This window comes from Cylas formicarius, unplaced genomic scaffold (genome assembly GCF_029955315.1).
Source record: "Cylas formicarius isolate icCylForm1 unplaced genomic scaffold, icCylForm1.1 PGA_scaffold_12__32_contigs__length_19106922, whole genome shotgun sequence".
NCBI classification, from domain to species: Eukaryota; Metazoa; Arthropoda; class Insecta; order Coleoptera; family Brentidae; genus Cylas; species Cylas formicarius.
The window spans coordinates 13265278-13285923 of record NW_026844225.1 but is presented as its reverse complement, the minus strand read 5'-3'; the positions used below and the strand labels follow the sequence as shown (position 1 = coordinate 13285923).

General features: G+C 33.2%; 1 protein-coding gene across 2 annotated transcripts in view; it reads left to right on the top strand.

Annotated features, from left to right (window-relative positions):
• LOC132695515 (uncharacterized) overlaps positions 1-20646 on the top strand; it is an 86587-nt gene that overhangs the window by 45594 nt on the left and 20347 nt on the right. For both annotated transcript variants that reach the window (XM_060659803.1, XM_060659804.1), the window contains exon 3: positions 18261-18418. In XM_060659803.1, the coding sequence (XP_060515786.1) occupies positions 18261-18418 (158 nt within the window). The remainder of the gene's footprint in view (positions 1-18260; positions 18419-20646) is intronic.

Here is a 20646-nt window from a genome sequence, read left to right as displayed (position 1 = left end):
TTTAACTTTGTCTCGTTGCTTCCCTTGTTCAAGTCGTACGAAATTATATAAATATATGAAACTACCAATTGCAATTTATTAACAAGATAGTAACGTGATATATCTATTTGTTCCCCCGTAAAAGGAGAAGGAAATTTTATTGCCCGGCAGATTTACATACTTCACCGATGGTTACAAAAAAAAAGGCAAAAACACCTGACGAGCGCAATAAAATTTGAAATCGGATATTTTGATAAAACAAAAAACATATTTCTTGGCACGTTAATAGAACCTTTTCAATGTAAGCATCCGCAATAAAATTGATATTTTAAAAAGTACGACTTTTATTAATCGGTATTTGAAAATCACTCGCCTAGCCGTAGTGACGTTTGATCATTATTTAAATTAAACCCGAATGATCTCAGCCGACAAAAACGACACATTTAATACAGAAAAAAAAATAAACAAACGTACCTTCAAGGCCGCCAATGGCTTATAGACACTGTCCAACAAAATTAATTTATTTTTAAATATCCGTGACCTTGTCCTTCCAAAAGCGTCGCCACGAAAATATGTCCGATCTGGAAAAAAAAGTTCAGATGAAGTGAAAACATCGACATCCTGTTTTACATCGGCTGCCGCAATTAAACAATGAATGAATTTTAGACAATTAAATATTTTCTTCGGTCGTGATTTCAACGAATTTACTATCGAGTGTTAAAAAATCGCCACTGCTTGATTATCTTTTATTACGGGTTTGACTCGTGTTTATTTGCAAGATTGTTGGCTTTGACGCGTAATTTTGCACGGAAAATGAGATGTTTTAAACGTAATAATCATATCAAATCAGGCATATCAAAAATTGCAAGCAAAAATAATAATAAAAAGTAGATTCTGGAAGAGATTGATACAATTCGTGAGACAGATTTCTCGGTTGGGATGTTTGTAAGAGCGTGTTGACGCGAGTCCGATAATCTAACCGAACGCGAAGAAACGAAGGAATTTTACCTCTTAAATATTTAGCCACTATTATCGAAACTTTAAAAATAGCCACTGACCACACGCTGGACTTCCTTTCATTAGAAGATTCACCAAATATAAATAATCGAATCGTTTAATAGTAATTATGGCTTCACTCGCAATGATATTCATTCCCCCGTGTGTTTATACAAAAAGGGAATATATTTGTTACTGTCTAAACTTCCCCAAATTCTAAAAAAAATCTTTTAATATAGCCTACGATGATTATTCAAATCATAAAAAAATCGTCCCAATGATATGCCTAATCTCAAAGAACCCCTGTTCATAAGATTGCTCATACATATTTACACAATTTTTGTCTCCACTTTCACCTCCATACACACAAAAAAGATTTCTTCATCTGATCTCACAAGGTGTCTTAAATCTATTGCTAGATTTATAAAATTTCCGTTTAAAAAATCACTATTTTATACTATCTATACACTTGTTCTGAATAGAAAAAATATTTTATTTGAGTTAGAGCAAATTTAGGTTTGAAACATTCTACTTATTACCATTAATTTTGCCAAAAAAATTTAATGAAGCATCTAAAATACATTTTTTTACATTTAAATAATACATAAATTAAATTTCAAGTTTCTCCAACACAGAGAATTACATTATCTAAAAGCTCAAAAATGTAAAACTAATTGCTGACTCAAACATCAGAGGTCCTGCCTAACCCTTACAAACGGGCTGTTCTCTGCCATTTTTGCTAACGTAACGTAATAATTATTATTATATCAATGATGACCAATGACGGACACTTGTAGTATATGATTGTTACCACGTGGTAGATGACATCCCAAAACCTACATATTATGTTCCGCGCTGGCCTTAGAAATAAGAAAATGAAACGGCAAAGAGAAAATTCAACTTATTATTTCAAATGCATTGTCTCTGGTTGACCGGAACCTCGTATCTTTCAATCGACGAAGGAAGTTATTCTTATTCTCTTCTGACTACTAATACGTCGGGCTTAGTAGCATTCGCTTTACGATAAGTCAAAAATCCCATACAAAGAATTTGAACCAATTATTTATTAATCTATGATCTTCAGCTATTAATTTTTTATAATTACCCAAATGTTTCACGTAAGCGTTGCAATTAATCTAATCAATCGTTTCTGCACTTTGGCTCGCGGCTAAATAAAATTTTTTACCATATTCTTGTTAGTGTAATCGGACGAACCATTGACGAGAATCTGAAATGATAGGGGACCCAAACACGATACCCCTGGGCGAACAAAACCATTACTTTGATCAAAATCTTCAACGATTCGCTTTCAACGCATATCACCGTATATACGTCTGTGTATTTTTATTGACTGTCAAAATCTGATTACAAATTGATTGAAAACTAATTGTTGAAGTGGAAATTTTTCTTAAATTGTTATATATTATTCTAATTTGGGAATATTATATACAGCACCGAACGCAAGATGCAATATTTTCCAGGACAACGAGACACTCCCCATCCAATTGAAATTAGTAATTTTGCCGACCTCATTGGCAACCCTGATACTGGGACACAACAATTATTTCGCCGTTAACTTATGGCATATAAATTTTTAAGAAATGTATATATAAATGGGCTTTTTTTTTTGGTTTGATTGATGCATAATTTTTTGTTTCAAATACCATTTACATTCGTGATTGCCTATTAATTGTGCCAATTATAAATCGAAAATCGTATCTGTTTCTCAAATCAAAATGTTTTAAATCTGGTTCTAAGAAATGATTAGACACAATACATAAGTTAAAATGCAATATGGTTAAATTTTTCATTTCATTTCATTCGCATCAGTTGTATTACAAATAAATACAAACATATCAACGCTATCGGTGAGGAGACATCTAAACATTTATGCCGCATTTTGCTAAAGGTTTAGCTGACGCTATCGAAGAATACAAAATGAAGAATAAACGGTTCTATGTCGCGCTGTATTAATATTTATAGAAAACAATTGGTAAAAATGCCTGCCATTACATAAACTTTTGACGCACAAGGTCAGTTTATAATCTCCTTTGCTCTCACGCTCTTTTTTTAATTTAGTGTTATTGTCTTTGATCTTCTTTATTAGGAATTGCCCCGGGCTAGATTAGTACTCGAGATACTGTTGGTATTGAAGTAATTACTTGCATACCTAATAGTTTACTATTATAAATAAAAGATAAGCCGTATATAGGTGATTAATCATTACGTACGAAATCGCTTTACGTATATTCGAAGAGAACGATAATTTCCTGTAATTATAATCTCGGTCACAGAAAATCACCGCGGTGATGTCAATGTTCTTATAATTGACCTACAATTAACACCTACCGCTAAAAACAAACAGTATCTGGAAATAAATTGACACCTACTGGAAACTTGTCCGAAACGGTTTTTACACATAAAATGCCGACCAATAAACAAACCATAAACGCCATTTACAGTTAAGATCATCAATAAAATAGTATCAGTTGTCAATTTTTATTAAAATAATGACTATTCTATTGCAAACCAAATTGATTTGAATATAGCGTGTCATGATTCGACCAAACACATTGATTTATTTGTTTATTTCGGTACTGAATATAAACATAACACAAAAATTACAATTTGCAGAGTACCCATAAGTATTCTATTACTATTCCTGAATAACAATTGGAAAAATAATATGAAATCATCATAAATTATTACGGATATGCTACTGGACAGAACCTAATCGTACCATGACAAGATGATTAACTGTATATGTTAAAAATCTTGGATTGGCCAATATATTTATTCAACATAATATTTGAAGACAGGGACCTTTATTAGAGAATAATTTGTGGATAAAAAGAGCGTATGAAACCGATCTTCTGGAGCTCAGTTTTATTAATTAAAGGCGCCTAAGTTTTTTCGTACTAAAATCAATTTAGGTTTGGGTAGAGTTTGAACACAAGGTAATGTATAAGCTTTTTTGTTATCTATTCTCTTTAATTATTTAAAATAGATTGGATGCCCTACTAAACGCGCGTATTCCAAGTTTGACCTGACAAGTGTGTTATATAAAAGAATCACAGATTTAGGATTATTGTTTCTCAAATAATAACTTGGAATCTAACCCCGAGAAGTTTTTTCAAGAAATACCCTATTTAAGCTGTAACTAAAATCAATGTTATTATTGAATCTAGAAAACGTTATTTGAAAGCTCGTATTAATCTTTAATTTGTTTGTGTCACAGTATTCTGTAAAACTATTTAAGTCTGATAGTAGCGCACAGCAATGAAAGATAGTTTTAATCAATCACCAGCAAACAACCAAACTTAAAGTATTATTAAAGTGTATTCTTCAATGGTGTGTCAATACTGAGGGCAAAAATTCTTGAGTCAAAGTCACGTCTTGCTTTTTTATTAATTAAATTAGAAGTGACCAGATTCTATTCCTGGTTCCATATAGGTCCTATCTAGCCCCATCAGGAATATAGTTTCAGTTAATTTAAAGGGTGGAGGGGCAGGATAATATATCATTTGTGTGCAACATGAATGTCGTACTCATTCAACTCCTAGCTCGTGTGAAAACGTTTTATTTTTTTCTGAAAAGGGGGAAACTTTCCCCTCTCCCCAAAAAATATCCTCAAACGAAAAAAAAACTTCACATGGAGAGCTTAAATTTATTATTTTTTTATTACTAATATTAATTAACTTACTACAAAAATGTCTCGATATGGTCACCCTCCCTTAAGAGGCCGCTAGGTTCCGTAGATAATAAAAAACAATCTTTTTTTCTGAGTTTTGTTTCTTCAAATGAATCCAGAGATATATTTTAAACCCAAACTCCAATTTATTAAGTAATAAAGTGCATAATTTGGTGACATTTTCAAAAAACTACCATTTCGAATCAAAACTCGGTAATCTTTGAAATTTTAATCTAAAAAATTGGCCTAGATATACCGTTAGGGACTGCAGACGAACTGCATAGTCTGTGTGAAATCATAAAGTGCCACTCAGGCAGTACAATTTGGTCCTTATCCGTAACATCGGTGGTACTGAGCGGTAAAACAGAAGTGCGGGTTCAAAAGGCCGCTTTGTTGTTTGCATTCAGCAGGAGACGGGCGAGAACTATCATCGTGATAACGCAAAATCCTCAGGAATGAAAACTACACGAGAAAAATGATACTCGACGAACGTTATGACGCAAGATTGTCGAAACAGTGGCGGTGTTGATATTATTTGTTCGGTTCCCGCCGTTTTGGAAATTAGAAAAAAATGCCCCCGCCTTGGAAAGCAATTTTATTCAATCGTCGAATCTCCTGCAGCACATAAAAAGGCAAAGGTCGACCGTTGAACGAGCGGTTTCGCACTTTTTACGTTTGCCTACATTCGAATTCAAAAGAAAATCCCATTTGCGATATGGTAATAGCAGAAATAAATGTCTATGTAAGGTAAATTTATGGTGATAACAGATTGGCATTTACTAAAATATAAACATAAAACTAGGCATCTTGGAGAAAATCTAAGCATCGTAAAGGGCTATTTAAATTCAAAGTCCACGGCCCATACAGGGTGTTTTACAAGCTGATTTCCCTTTTAAATATCTTAATTAATTTCGTTCGGCCTCAGATGCGATGGGCTCCCTGTCTCATATCGAGAAGCCATTACGTTAACTATTTAACATATTTTAAATGCAACACGCGCAACTTTTCATTAAGTTATTGTCCGAAAAAAAAACATGGAAGCTACAAAAACAATAGTTAGATTTTCGTGGCCGCGTGGTGTAACAATGGTATTGTGATTCTCGGTACAAGTCGCCTAGTTTAAAGACCAACCTTATTGTTTTCTATGCAAAATTACATAACAACTCCGTTCGTATCGAGCTGAAATCCCATCAACATCTCGAGACGATGAGAGAAATTCCATTTTAGATGAAAACCAGATAAACTATAATCTGGGTCGCCGCTTTCGACAAAAAACTCCAGCCCTGGCATACTTTACCCTTTAAAGACCCCATATATTTTGTTCTTCTTAGACTGTGAGTGAGGATGTCGCAATAAAAATGACGGCTTTTGGCCATACACTTGTCTCATTCTCAAAATGAAGATTCTAGCAAATAAAGAGTAACTTAAAACCTACTTCCGTTTTTAAGGCATCAAATCTATGCCAAAACTTGAAAAATGTTTCATAAAAATATCTTGAGATTCTACATACAAATTTACAATGTATAATATACACGGTTATCATTTATAATCTGCCATAGCCAAGTTTTAGAAAACTATCCGAGTTATTCCAAAAAAGATTTTATTCATTATAGTATCGACTCTATTATCAATTGTTTTTGAGTTATTAACACTTGAAAACTTTTCATTGGTCTCATTTTATCTAATTTAAACGCCTATAAAAACTAAACAATTCAACAAAACAACTTTTGCATTCCTATTTTAGTTTTCTTGCATTTTCAGTTGAATTTTTATTTCCTTGGATTTAATCAGTTATTGTGTTCAAAATAGACCAAAAGTCATAGCCCCAACCGTTTTAATTTTTCTAAAACTTAAGATACAACAGCAGAGGCTCCGTAAAGTAAAGCTACACTCAGAAATATGAAACGGAACTTACTATCACGGCATATCTTACTGAATGAAAAAAAAGTCAAACTAACTACTTTTAATTAAATAGAAACAAATTTTGTCAGAATTGACGTTTATTTTCTGTATTACTATGTCTAATATAAGGCTTTGACAACTTTGACAGCCTATTTTTTTTTTAATGGACGATATTGAATTTGATTTATTAAAATAACAAATTGGGAATAGACTGTAGAATATTTTTTGCAAAAATCCAGGAGTTATTTAAAATAACAGTGAAATGGTTTGTAGAAAAAAACAAAACCCCATTTTGTATGTGTATCGCTTAAACGCTTTTAAATGATGTCCGCAACACTAATAGATGGCGTGTTTGTTTTAAATCCGTAATAATCAAGCAGGCTGTTACGCGTGAAAGTTGTTCTGTGGTCGTCAGGGTCTTTTCCAGTAAAATGTCAAGAGCATCAGCCCAGGCCGGCCCAGGAGCATTTTTCATGATTTTTAACAATCAAAACAAGATCTACGAGAGTGTAAAAAGCGCATCGTCCAAATCGTATTAAAAAAATTACACGACCTTGCCTCTTTATAACATCCTTCACTACCGGTTTCATTTATATTATTGTAGAACGACTTGTTTAATTGCTGGATTTACGTCTACCCGACGGATTGGATTTATACCAAATTATTTTGATTCGCGAGTACGCTAGGAGAAATTTGATTAATAACTGACCTTGCATTTTTTGTTTTGAACCAATTTCTTGAATTGCCATTCTATAATGTGTTTGAACAATACTTATTATATTCGAATTAATTAACATGGTATACATATCAAACATTTTGTCTTAACCTAATCGCGCCTGCTAAAATTAATTCCTGTTGCGTAAATATGAATATATGTATTCCATTAATTTGTTTTTTTTTATAACATTTGCTATAATTATAGTCACTTGCTTTTAATAAAACCCAGTATTACGACAAATTTGCAAAAAATAGAAAATCACTCGGAAACACCATGATATCCACAATATAATCGCTTAAAAATAGTGGAAAAAGGTATATTGTCCTGATTGTTATTTAATTTAGAAAGATTTTTCTAATAATTTTTATCACGTCTTTTTAAAATCGCTGGGATTAAATTCTGAGATTTTCAATAAAGCTTAATCAGAATTTTTAAGCGTTTGTTTGAAGTTAGAGTTTGCATCAGTATTTTGAAATCCTACGTACAATTATCAGATTAACAGCCTGGAAAAAGTGAAAAGTTTTTGAAATATATTAAATATTATTAAATATTCGTTGGGTCTCTTAGTGATTACCATTATTTAATGACTTTAGTTAAAATTTTAAATAACTTCTTTGATTAAACAGACTAATTTTTTTGTTAGCCGTATAAACTCTAGACATATTGACACAGTTTTGCTGCCCACGCCAATTTTAAAATTTTTACCTATTTTCTCAACTTCTTGCCCCATTATCCCTAATTAAAAAAAGAAACAGTCTTTTCCTCTTCCCTTGTTTTTTTATTAGAATTAATGCTTATGTTAGGTTAGGTTATAAGTTATGTTTCGTTATGTAATTATTCCATCTAGTGCCTCTGTAATTATTAAACAAATTTGTACTAGAATCGACCTGTTAGGGTGATTTTTTATCAATAGATAATAAGAATTTATTAATTTTTTAAGAGTTGCCAAAGTTTTAATTTAAAGACTAAAAAGACTAATTTTGTAAGTGAACTTTAAATAACAAGCAAATGACAAAACCTGCGAAACCTGGGCAGAGATATCGAATTAGAAAGGAACCCTTTGATTTATAGAAAATTGCTCTTTGTTTATAAGTATGTTATTTAATGTCAGAACAGAAGAGACAAGCCCGCAAATATTTAACATTCTAGACCTGCGCTTATTATACTTCTTCGCCACACTTAATGTTTCACTCTCGTTTACCTTCAGAGAAGCGTTTAATATTAATAATGCTTTAAAGCGTGCAAGACGAAAACGGTAGGTATTTTAATTCCTTGATAAGCTAAATAAAACAATAATTAAAAGGTTGAGACGACCGGCGTCATCGCTGAATAATTTAAAAAAAAAAGAGACGAATGGTGTTCGCATATTTAATCGATTAAAATCGATCTTCTGTCTCAGTTTTCGCATAACAAAGACGATCAAGACGATTTTTAGCCTTGCTTGCATGACTGAATGCCCTTTTTTTTATATTACTTAGACATATTCATTTAGTTGGTACAGTTTGTTGTCCCAAGGATTGTTACGGTTAACCGTAATTAGCGAAGATGGGAAACATATTCAACCAATGCACATGGGGCAATAGGTCAATTTTTGGCATTTTAATTGCTTATTATGTGCGAAAGGGGGCAGAAGCTCCTTGAGCCAAAAAAACAGCAAAAAGTGTGACACACACTGACAATGTAAAACAAAAAAAGCGCAATAAATTTCAAAACATCAAAAGTTCTGTTCCCATGACGCAACGAGAACAATAATTCGAAACGCGCTGCGGCGGTGCTAAATTTTTATCGAAATTCACATGAAAATGTCAGCAAACGCGCAGTTAACCGCAAAAAAGATTAATTCTAGTCGTGCGTCGTAATTATTCACCAATTTTTACTTTAATTTTTTAATTGTTTTTATTGCCCCCGCGCGGCGTCCATTAAATGTCAAGCGTATACAATGCTAATGGAATTCAGGTTTCACGTTAGCCGAGCTTTATCTTCGGACGCGGAATCCTTTTTTTTTCAAAAACTTAATTCGATTTATTAGTTCTCCGCTTTTTTTTTGTGTTTTCTTCTAGATAAAGCCGTCGATAATTCGAGACAGAAACCTTATTCTCGTGCTTTCAAGGGCTTTTACGCGATTGACTCCTCGCGTCAAGGTCGAATTTTTAATTGGAAAATTCGCCCGTTTGGTAATATATTAAGAGGTTCTTAACCATGCGGCTAAAATTATTCATATTTGCTAAAGAATAAACTAAACGATGTCCCCAATTGTGCGCATCTTCTAAGTAAATAGATGTTAAATAGATACGGCAACATTATTCGGCTTGACACCGTTTCTAAGACGCAAAATTACAAGTAATAATGCACTGGAGCCTTGCTTGTGTCTACACTTTTAGTGCCGGTCGTCGATCAATGAAAAAAAAACCACGTGAAATGATAAAAACCTAAACATTCGCAATACGAATATTTTTCAACCAAACAACGCAAATGCGAATTGTAAAACAAACGATCTATAACTGTTACATATTAAGTGGAAGTAGATTTATCGTTTTCCATATTCAAATATTTACTATTTATTGAAAAATTATGTGCAGCACTTATCAAAAAACAATATACGAACAAAATTCTTAACCAATTCGATGTCATATTACGGCTAAACAAAAATTTCGATTCTAATTCCAATCGCCCGAATCAAACTCTTAAGAATGCTTTGTAGGCACCGGACTTATTTTCTGCGCATAGATTTCTCAGTCATTAACAATGCGTCTGTCTAGAATCAAACATTTTTCAATCAAATGAGAAATTATGCCTTTATCTAATCAAAACTCATTCCTCGAGACAAACTCTAATAATTATATTCTTTTTTTATGATCCTTTATGAAACCTTTATTATTTCAACTTCGACATCAAAACCAACATTTAATTTCGACCCTTCAAGTGAAATTATCGCCTTACTATTCACCCTAAAGTACAAATGATACAGGCGGACGAAGAAAACATATGCCCGATCTTGCTTTTTTTTTATTAAACAGCATTTGTCTATCGATCAAAACGTGCCCGTTAGATTTTAGCGCCGTTGCACAACAATTGCAATAAATAAACTAGCGGTAGTAACGATATTTTTCTAATGCAACCGTTGCATGGATTAGGAACGGACAGAGACAGACACATCCTCTAGAAGAATGTCAAGGTCCATAGGAGCGGTAAAGCATAAAGTCAAATTAATAAATAACATATGAGGTAAAAAATAAATAATAGGCGAAGCCACTTGCCCGGACAAAACGTATCATCACTAATTTTAAAACTTGTCTACCTTCGTCTAAAAATTTTTACTCGAAATACAGTTACGTTACAATTATTCGTGACCGGGTTCGTCTTTCTTTATTTTTTAACCTACAAACGATGAAAACCAGGTCTATACCATTGAAAAACTGTCATTTTATTAGGTTCGTTCCATCTATGAACTGTTCGCAACTAACGAAACAACCTGTAAAATAATTAGTTCGTATAATTCAAGTTGAAATTTGTGTTAGATGATAATGAAAAAATGAATCTCTCAATTTTTATTAGTCCCGGTTCCGCATTTTTTTTCATATTAAACCAACAACCAAACGTCCAAAGACAGTAAACAATACAATCGCTACAACTGTATATTTTGATTTATTTTAACTACAATACACCATTTTACTTAATTATACAATGTATAAAAATTAACACTTGGGTCTAGGTTGTTTCTTTAAATTTCATGTATGACTTTAATGTTTATAATTATTAATTGTACTCAATAAAATATTATTAAGTGATTTTAATATTCAGTCGAACTTCGATAACTCGAATATCTTGATAATTCTTGATAAGTCGAATTTTGTCGGGGAACCCCCTAATTACGACCGATCTTAACCTGTCTTTTTAACGTATCTATGCAAGCAGTTCAGTTTCTGTGCTTGCTAAGTTCACTTGTATGACTTACTAGTTAATACTAAGTGAAAAATACTATCCCTATTCAATTATAATAAAGATATTTTTGGATTTTTGCATTTGTTGATATGTCATCAAAAAGTACTTTAAAAGCTTTGTCTGTTGATCAAAAATTCAAGGTTATAAAGGCAGTGGCTCAAAAAATAAAGATGTAGCTGTGAAGTATGGGATTTCGGCAAGTACAGTGACTACAATTATGAAACATAAACATTCAGTCATCACCGCAATGGAAAATGACAGTGCAAGTGGTGTCGAATAAAACAAAAACAATAACATTACACTAATGGATATCGACGTTAAGCCCGAAACAATTTCCAATGGTTTTAAAAAAGCCGGTTTTGGTTAGTTCTGAATGGGAAGAAGAAGATAAGATTCCCTTGATTTTCCTAAGTGAACGCCTGAAAGAAAAGAGTGAAGACGTATTAGATGTATAGCAGAAGGTAGCACCATCAACGATTTTAGACATGTGGATGAGGATATTGTTACTTCAGAGTTTCCTACTGATGAAGATATTATCGAGTCCTGCAGATCCGAACCGGTACAGTTAAACATGATGATGACTACGAAAGTGACACGATGGAGGAGGAATTGGAAGATGATTCTCAGCAACCACCTTCAAATGAATTGGTTGAAAATTCGTTGATTGTCTTGCGTTCCTATTTGAAAACCGTGAATACACAACCGATTCCCTCTACGATTGTTTAAATAAAATTGAAGCTTTTATTGAAAACCAAAATAAGAAATCCGGTCGTCAGTCACAAATAACTGATGTTTTCCCAGTGAAAGAGTAAACTTTAATATGTACATACATATGTATGTATATGTGCATACATACTATGTTTATATATACTGGCTACATATACAATACATTTGTATGTACTACTATTTCATAATTTTCGGGCATTTACGTAACGTATAACCCATTTTTAAAAATGAATGAAAAAGTACATGCATTTGTAGTTTTTATTGATAACTCGAAGTCTTGATAACTCGAAATTTTCATGTGTCAAATCGCAGTTCGACTTATCGAAGTTCGACTGTACGTTGAATCAAACAAAAATATAAAGAATTGTTAGATTACTGAACAACCTGAACTCAAGAATATTTGTATTCCGTTTCCGTACCGGAAAAAATATCCACCTAATTAGAATGAGTGAAGCATTTTTTTTATTTTTTAAAAATATTTGTCTTTGCATTGGAAACAGATTGAAAAGTATTGGTCCTATGCAAACGGCGAATTGTTGTCCATGGTTATATTAACAATATGTGGTGTTAAACCACGTTTCTAATAAATAAACCAGTTAATTTATAAACTAATCAACAACTTGCTTATTTTATATTGCAATCAATATTAACTAGAAAAATATGCGTACGTTGGGGTATGTTTTCTGACGACAAATCGTATATGCTTGGTTTGTAAATTTGCGGGTTATTTGGTAATTGAAGCTACCTATCCTGTCATATAATTGAGAACAGGAACCGTTCTACCCTCTGCAATAAAAAATTGAAAACGCAACTAAAAGTAACTTGCAGTTCCAGGACTAATTTTATGCAAGTTGAAAAAGACCGTTGATACGATTTAGTTCGACCATTGAAATTTACCAAAACCATAACACTAACGAGCCCATGATTTACATTTAAAAGATATTTTAAACGGGCTGCTCTAATGTAGTGACGGTTCGACGGTTCGGCTTTAAAGGTGTAAGCACAGCTTTGCCATACTGAGGGGCGTAATTAGGTTCATGCCGAACAAAGAATTGCGTCGGATCGCCGCTACCAAAGATGGCCCCTATATCGTTGTCCGAACTATACGAGCTGGGACGTATAAGTTAGCAGCAAGGCCGTCTCAATAACGGATTTATAAGCTGCCTTTAGGTGCAATTGCTTTACACCGTGAGAGGTTCTAGTTAGAGCGTTATGTGCCGAAAGCATTGATCTGTCGGTATATTAGGAATTAACCGATGATTGCCTTAACTGTAACCGGAGTAAAAAGTTCGATCGGTTTTTTTGCACACGAATCGGTAACGCCCGGTATATGTTATGCAACACTATGACTTAACATTATTTAACGTTAACATGGAGCGATTTTATTTTAGTTGATAATAAATGATATGAAGTGAATTTAAATAATTTTAATTTAATAATATAGATCGAAATATGGACCCCTTAGCGGAGTTACGTTTAGAGAATGGTTTGCTGACGATGACGGATTGGAGCAAATATGACACTTTAACGACCATCTTTAGCGTTTTTTGAGGATATTAATTTCCTTAATATTTTTTCGAAAACATTAGCTCCGATCTAATTGTTGCGATTTGTAAAAAGTTGAAATTTTCGATACACCTTTCAAAGAATTTATGTAACAGTTATAACAATGACTGTACAAGTGATATATCATGTATAAAGTAATAAAGATCTGACGTAAATGTAAATGTAAAAATGAGAAAATTTTCCTTGAAGGTTCAAAAACAGACAGCTTTTTCTTAGGCTCAAGTTTATAAGATTATAACAAAAGTTTTTTTGAAAATAAATAGTAATTTCTAGAACGTGGACATTCGAATATCCATTAAGCACATTAATTAACGAACTACGCCTTCCCGTAGATCACGCACATATACCATATACCATTTTGTAATTTTTTTAGGAATTTATTACAATTTACAAAATATTGGTGCGTCTGTGAGTGTGTACAAGCGTATGCTGCTTGAAAATATACCCCGTACCTTTCCAAATCATAAATCCAACCTGTTCTGAGAAATATTTGAATCGTAATCCTAGGCACTGCGTTTTGATCAGACATTGCAATCTACAAAAATTTTCTTTAACGTCCCGGTCGTATATAATTTTCAACATTCTTTCGTTGACAAGTTACTGCACAAAACTTTGCTTTACCGTTTTAAATTGTTCATAAATACGGAAACATCACCACATTCTTTTCGTTTACGCGAAAATATGCACCCGAAAACTATTTTATACGAATATAAAGATTTTCGACATAAAACCTATTTAAGAGAAAACATTTTTATTGCTTCGGTTGATATTTTTGACTACGTATTTGTCGACTTCATCTAAACTGCGTACAAAAAATTAAAAAGAAACCCATGGAGAATATGGGGGCAACAGCATCCACAGCAACTTGAAATCTTTCTAAAACAGAATATAATTTTCCTATAAAATGTTTGCCAAATATGTTAACAATATAAATACATAGAAATAAGTTTGGGGGTATCGAAACATTGAAACATTGAAAACAACGTTTTTGGTTTTGGTTAGTGATATTGATTGATTGGAGAGAATGATTCTGTTGTTGCTGTTTATTTATATAGCAGACAACACCATATGTCACGAAAACAAAAATAATACTCAGAATAAAAAGAAAATGAAAATTTTTAAGGAATCGACTTCGACTTTTCCACAGATATGTAATCGAGAGAGTATTGTTTACATTTTAACGTGACGCAAGTATGGATGGATCGGATGGAACAATGTTGCCAGTGCTGGACATGGCCGGTGTTTTTGACCGACACACCATACACAGAGCATGGATTCAAAAGCAAAGATAAATGAGACATTTTACAATTTATTATAGGTTAACAAAATGTGTTGCTAAGGTTTCGTTAAACATTATCCAAAAAATAACAAATATGGATATGCTTTGTAAGAAATTATTTTTTTTTAATGTGAAATAAAGCTTACGCCAATATAGGGGAATTTTTAACCCCGATTTCTTATTTCTTTTGTGAATAAAAGGACTCTTTAAAAGCGAAAATGTATTTTTGGATGTTGCTATTACAAAGACCCAACAAACCGTTTTCATACCAAAGACCGTTATTTCCTAAACGTCAAGTCCCCCAAATACAAAAAAAGAAGAGATTTTCACATAAAAGAAGTGTTATCCAACAAATTACAGGCAGACCATCGCGTGCTAAAATATTTGCGATTGCTTTGTTACAAATATATACTCACTGAGCAGTACAACTATAAAATGTCATCTTCGCGGTTTATGGACGTTCAGCGTAAAAGCGTTCGAGTGCAGAACGATACTGCTGACTTACATTTTATTAAGCAACGGCGGTTAAGGCAAACTAAGACGGGATTCTAAAGCTGGTTTAACTACTGGATAATCGTTCCTGACTTCCTAACTGTACGTTAAACTAGGTTATTAGAATTGTCTGCGTTTCTTTAGATCGACGATGTATACATTTTGTGCGGACAATGTAAAATGGAAAACGCAAACTTAGAGAAAATGGAAACGAACGAGTTACACTTAATAGTTGAAAAATTGCTCGGTTGTCGGCGAAAGTCGAGAGAAATTGTTCTTATATTGACCACAATCCGCCAAAAACTGTTAAAAATAATTACAAATTTTTGTTCTAATTATTATATACTGAAGTGCGCAAATCTACAATAAAAGTTACTGTTAACTGATGCGGAAACGCGTTTTTTTTAAGCCGTTCTCTCTATTAATTTTTTGGGTTGTTTTCTTTGCACCGGTATCTCGCAATAAGTTTTACGTGGTTATGTAAAGGAAAAAATATTGCACAACAAATAAATTAGTTTTTGCCATATTTAACGCACAATACGTATTATTTTTTTTGCAACTGCCTGTGCAAATGAATCGTTATTAGCCAAATCAAAACATAAACAATGCATCCCATATGTGGGAGGTAGATCGATGATGAAATTATCAATTATATAATTTTGACAAACGAATCATTGAAATATTGTTAATAGCAAACGATGATAGGCAATTTGTTAACGCGGACGGTGCTAATTTATATTTTAAAAAAATTAATTTGTGGGTACAATTTGATTGAATTGTGTTAAATCCAATGGTTTGCAGAATCATTATATCAATTGAAGGTTATTCCTTTAACGCGAGTCGTAACATTTTTGCTTTCAGTTCAAGCATTAATTTTGTTTTAAAAATGCAGATATGAACTTAAAACCCCTATTTCTGGGACAAATAATTGGTTTTCTCTCTTGACTTCGAACAGATTATAGTCAAAACCAGCATTTTCACAACTTGCCGAACTGAAATATACCTTAAGGCTGCAGATAACTTCTTAAAACCCCACTTTCTTGGATTGATAGTAGGTTTTCCTTCTTCATTTCTAAGAGATCCAGTCAAAATCGGCTCTTCAGAAAAACATCGTATCTAAAACCGCATCAAACCTGCAGGTAACGGCTTAAACTGTCATTTTTTGATCCAAACAGTTACCTTTTCCTGTCAATATCGTTCAAGTACTAGTCAAAATCGGCATCTTCGACCTTTATTGTAACGAAAACATTAATAAACCAGCAGATGTCGAATTAAAACCGCCCTTTTTGGGTCAAATAATTGCCGATTTCGATTAGGTTCTAGTCAGAATGTGCTTTGTCACCTCTTAATGGACCGAAGTCTTCCTTAAAAATGCAGATATGAATTTAAAAGTCCTATTTCTGGGACAAATAATTGGTTTTCCCTCTTGATTTCGAGCAGATCATAGTCAAAAACAGCATTTTCTTAACTTACCGAACTGAAATCTACGTTAAAACTGCAGATTACTACTTAAAACCCACTTTTTTGGATTGATAGCAAGTTTTTATTATTCATTTCAAACAGATTCCATTCAAAACCGCCTCTTCCCACACGTATCGTATCTAAAACCGCACCAAAACTGCAGATGTCACCTTAAACTGTCATTTTTTCATCCAAACAGTTATGTTTTCGTGTCAATGTCGTTCAAATACTAATTAAAGTCGGCATCTTCGACGTTTATCGACTTAAAACCGCCCTTTCTGGGTTAAATAGTTGAAGATTTCGATTAGATTCCACTCAGAATCTGCTTTTTGGTGTGTTATTGTACCGAAATCTACCTTAAAAATGCATATATGAACTTAAAACCGCTAATTCTTGGACAAATAATTGGTTTTCCTTCTTGATTTCGAGCAGATCATAATCAAAAACAGCATTTTCATAACTTACCCGACTGAAATCTACATATATGTCGTTCCTGTAATGCGACCGGGCCAATTTTATACGAAAAGGCACGGGGTTCGCCCATATATGGACACCTTTAGTTCGCCTGCGTATACCACCCAACATATGATTAAGTTTGATTTCGTATCTCTGATAAAAATCGAAAAACAAAAGAAAAGTGAAATCTTAAAGAGGCCTCCACAGCGTTCTTAGAAATAATCGTTATTTTAATTTGCGTTGGGAACTGGCCAACAAAACGTTATTTATAAAGTTTGCATGCATTCCACGCGGGCTTAACCCGGTGCAGAAGGCTTAAATTAAATTGATTTAAAAATTACGAAACTTGGACGGAAAATTGGGCTTAAATTATAGAAAAATCGAAAAACAACCGGTTGTTTTTCGATTAGGGAACTTACACGTAGGAATTGAAATGTCCTATAAAATTGCATTCAAAATAGTGCTAGCCTCAATAAAATATAGTATTTTAATTTTTGGTCAAGTTCCCCATTATTGCGCATTAAAACAAACATTTGCTTGCTAAGAAAACATTACGCAAGTTGGAAATAATGACCCACCCGAACGTAGCAATTCCAGCTGACGTAGCAAATTGAACGGCGGATATTTAAAGGAAAAATGCCCGGCTCCTAAGTCGTGCGTAAAGCGAAGGTGGTAGAATTCAGCGATTTATTTATGCTGAAGGCAAATAGAAAGGTTTTTGCTTAAGAATCGCACTTAAATCCCCGCCGTCGCTCCAGTTTAAGGATTAAATTGCCATTATATTTGTTCTTTAAATACCAACATGCTGTTTGCTTGTCCGAAAACAAATTTTCAACCGACGACGTAAAAACAAAATGTTGCGAAACTATACGAATCGCAAAATAACTCGTGTAATTATTAAAAAAAAAACGCAACCGTGGTGTAATGCCGGTTACGTATTCGGTTATGTGATTATGGGAAATCATCTCACTTTTTAACAACTATTGTTAAAAGCAGTAATCATTTTGAACGAAATTAAGACACCAATTAATGCCGTTCTAATGTTATTTCAGGATCACATACAAGAAGTTCTGGACAAATGGACGCAAATTGACGACGAAATTTGGGCAAAAGTGATCGTATTGGAGCGAAACAGGAGGGTAGCCAAAGCGTATGCGAGAGCACCCGTTTTGACGGTAAACGGATCGGATGATGGTTTCGACGGTTTCAGGTAAATGATAATAATAATAATCGTTAACAGGAGATCTGTCGGAAAGCAGCAGGATGCACTTTAACGCCAGCCCGACTTTTACTTTTACCCGCGACGCATCTAAATTTGCATTCAATTGCTGATAAAGCCGAGAATTTCATCAAATTCACTTATCCATGTCTCCTTTTCTTGTTCCTAATCGGGCGGCTGCTTTTTTTTTTGTTCCTGGCGATTAAATTTAAGACCGGGGAACTGAAGAAAAAAAGAGAAAATACCTTCGGTGGAAAATTTATGATTCGAATTCGATTGTTTTCAAAGTCCGATCGAGATCCGACTCCGGTACATCTGGTTTTTCGTGCTTTAACTGCTTTATTGATTTAATTAGATCTATTGGTCGACTTCATTTTCTTTTTATTTTCCCCTTTTAATTGGGGCAATTATTTGCAACGGATAAAAACGTTTATTGGCATTTGTTAGATACTTTGCGTTTTTATCCCCGTTTCAATTAACAAATAACGATCAACGATTGCACGGCGATAAAAGCAACGCGGCGAATATAAACAAACAGAAAAAAAAAACTAGAAGACGCGTAATACAATTATGCAACCGGCTTTAAATGTTAAAGATCAAAAAACGGTGGGCGATGATGCATCATTCAGCAAGCTAAACACGAAAGGGTCGGGTGGCTCCTGAAAACGATTAAATTTAATATGGATACACGTCAGGAAGCAGCAAAAATCGGTTGTAATCCATTTAGAGATATAGATCTTCGTAATCTAAAATTAAATAAATGTCAGTGCATCATATCAAAATTAATTCGTTTATGCATTCTTCCGCAACCGTCCAGACGTTGCCAGATCGTTAATTTCATTCTAATTAATCGTCGTTTGGCGGACTAAACGCCGATTGAAATGTGAAAGTAATTAAATGAATTTGCAATTCTGCATAACCTTTATTTTTGTTTTATTTACATAATACATCGGCGATAGAGATTTTTAACGCGACTAGGTATTTTAAATCATCCCCTCATTCTTCGCCGTAGTCATAACTACAATTACGATTTCCGTTTTAAGAATTAGAAACCTTTGAAAAAATTTCACGATATTGAAAACGAAACCGATATAATAAAAAAAAGTGACCAAAAACAATCCACAACTTACAAAAACAACTGTTTTTGTATACTTTTTATTAAAAATGTTGTTTAAAAATAACATAATTATATAGATTACTTATGTCATTGTGTTTTAGGTCATAAAACGCACTTTATTTTCCTGGAACTATTAAATCTATTTTTTTTTTCAAAAAACTACACAGTAAGGTAAACATTTACTTCAGAAATTAGATAATACATTCAAAAATATATAAAATACTCAACGAATTTGACAAATTTGAGCCTCAATAAAAGAAGAAAACATAAAAAAAATACATCTTATCTAAATGATTTAGAGATCTTATGCAATTATTAGCGAATCGCCCCAGATAATATTTTGTAGAAATATGTTCGCAGCAGGTCAAAGAAGATAAAATCAAGGCTTATATCGATTTTTATTCTCTCATAATTCTGGGACAAGCATACGGTAAAGCCACCCCGTGGCTATATTATTCGCGTACCAGTCGAGCCTCATTAATCCCATATTAAACAGGGAAGTGTGTTTCTGATCGTGGAGGGACACATTCAAAAAAGCTCGTTTATGTTACTTAACCAAAATCGTTGAACCACATCGCTCGCTTTCATTATTATATGTCTCGCGCTTACGTAAACGAACGTGTCAAGAGGCAATTTTTTCTTCCAGTTGAATGCGTGGCCACGATTTCTTGGTCCGCGAAATACCACTAAATCGAACTATAAAATGCGAAATTGTCGTCGTAAATTTTATTCAAAAAAAGATTTTTTATACTTTAAATTAAACGGTTCGATAAATCCACCTATTAAAATATGATAATTTCACAGCGAATGAAGCACCTCTCACATCTGGTTGAATGATTTTAGCAATGAAATATTTGCACGCTTTTTAAAATATATTTTTGTTGTGTAATTCGCTTCAATATTACAGGAATTTATCTTAATTTTTATTGCTGCAATATAAGGGCCCATAATTAGACTCTACTTTATGAACTGTTGTCAAATTAAACTTGGTTACTGTTTTAGTAGGTGCATAAAATGTACAAAAAATATTTAAATCCATAAATAATATTTTATGTAAAATACTTAGTGCATACGGATAAAGAATTAAACATCTATATATAAA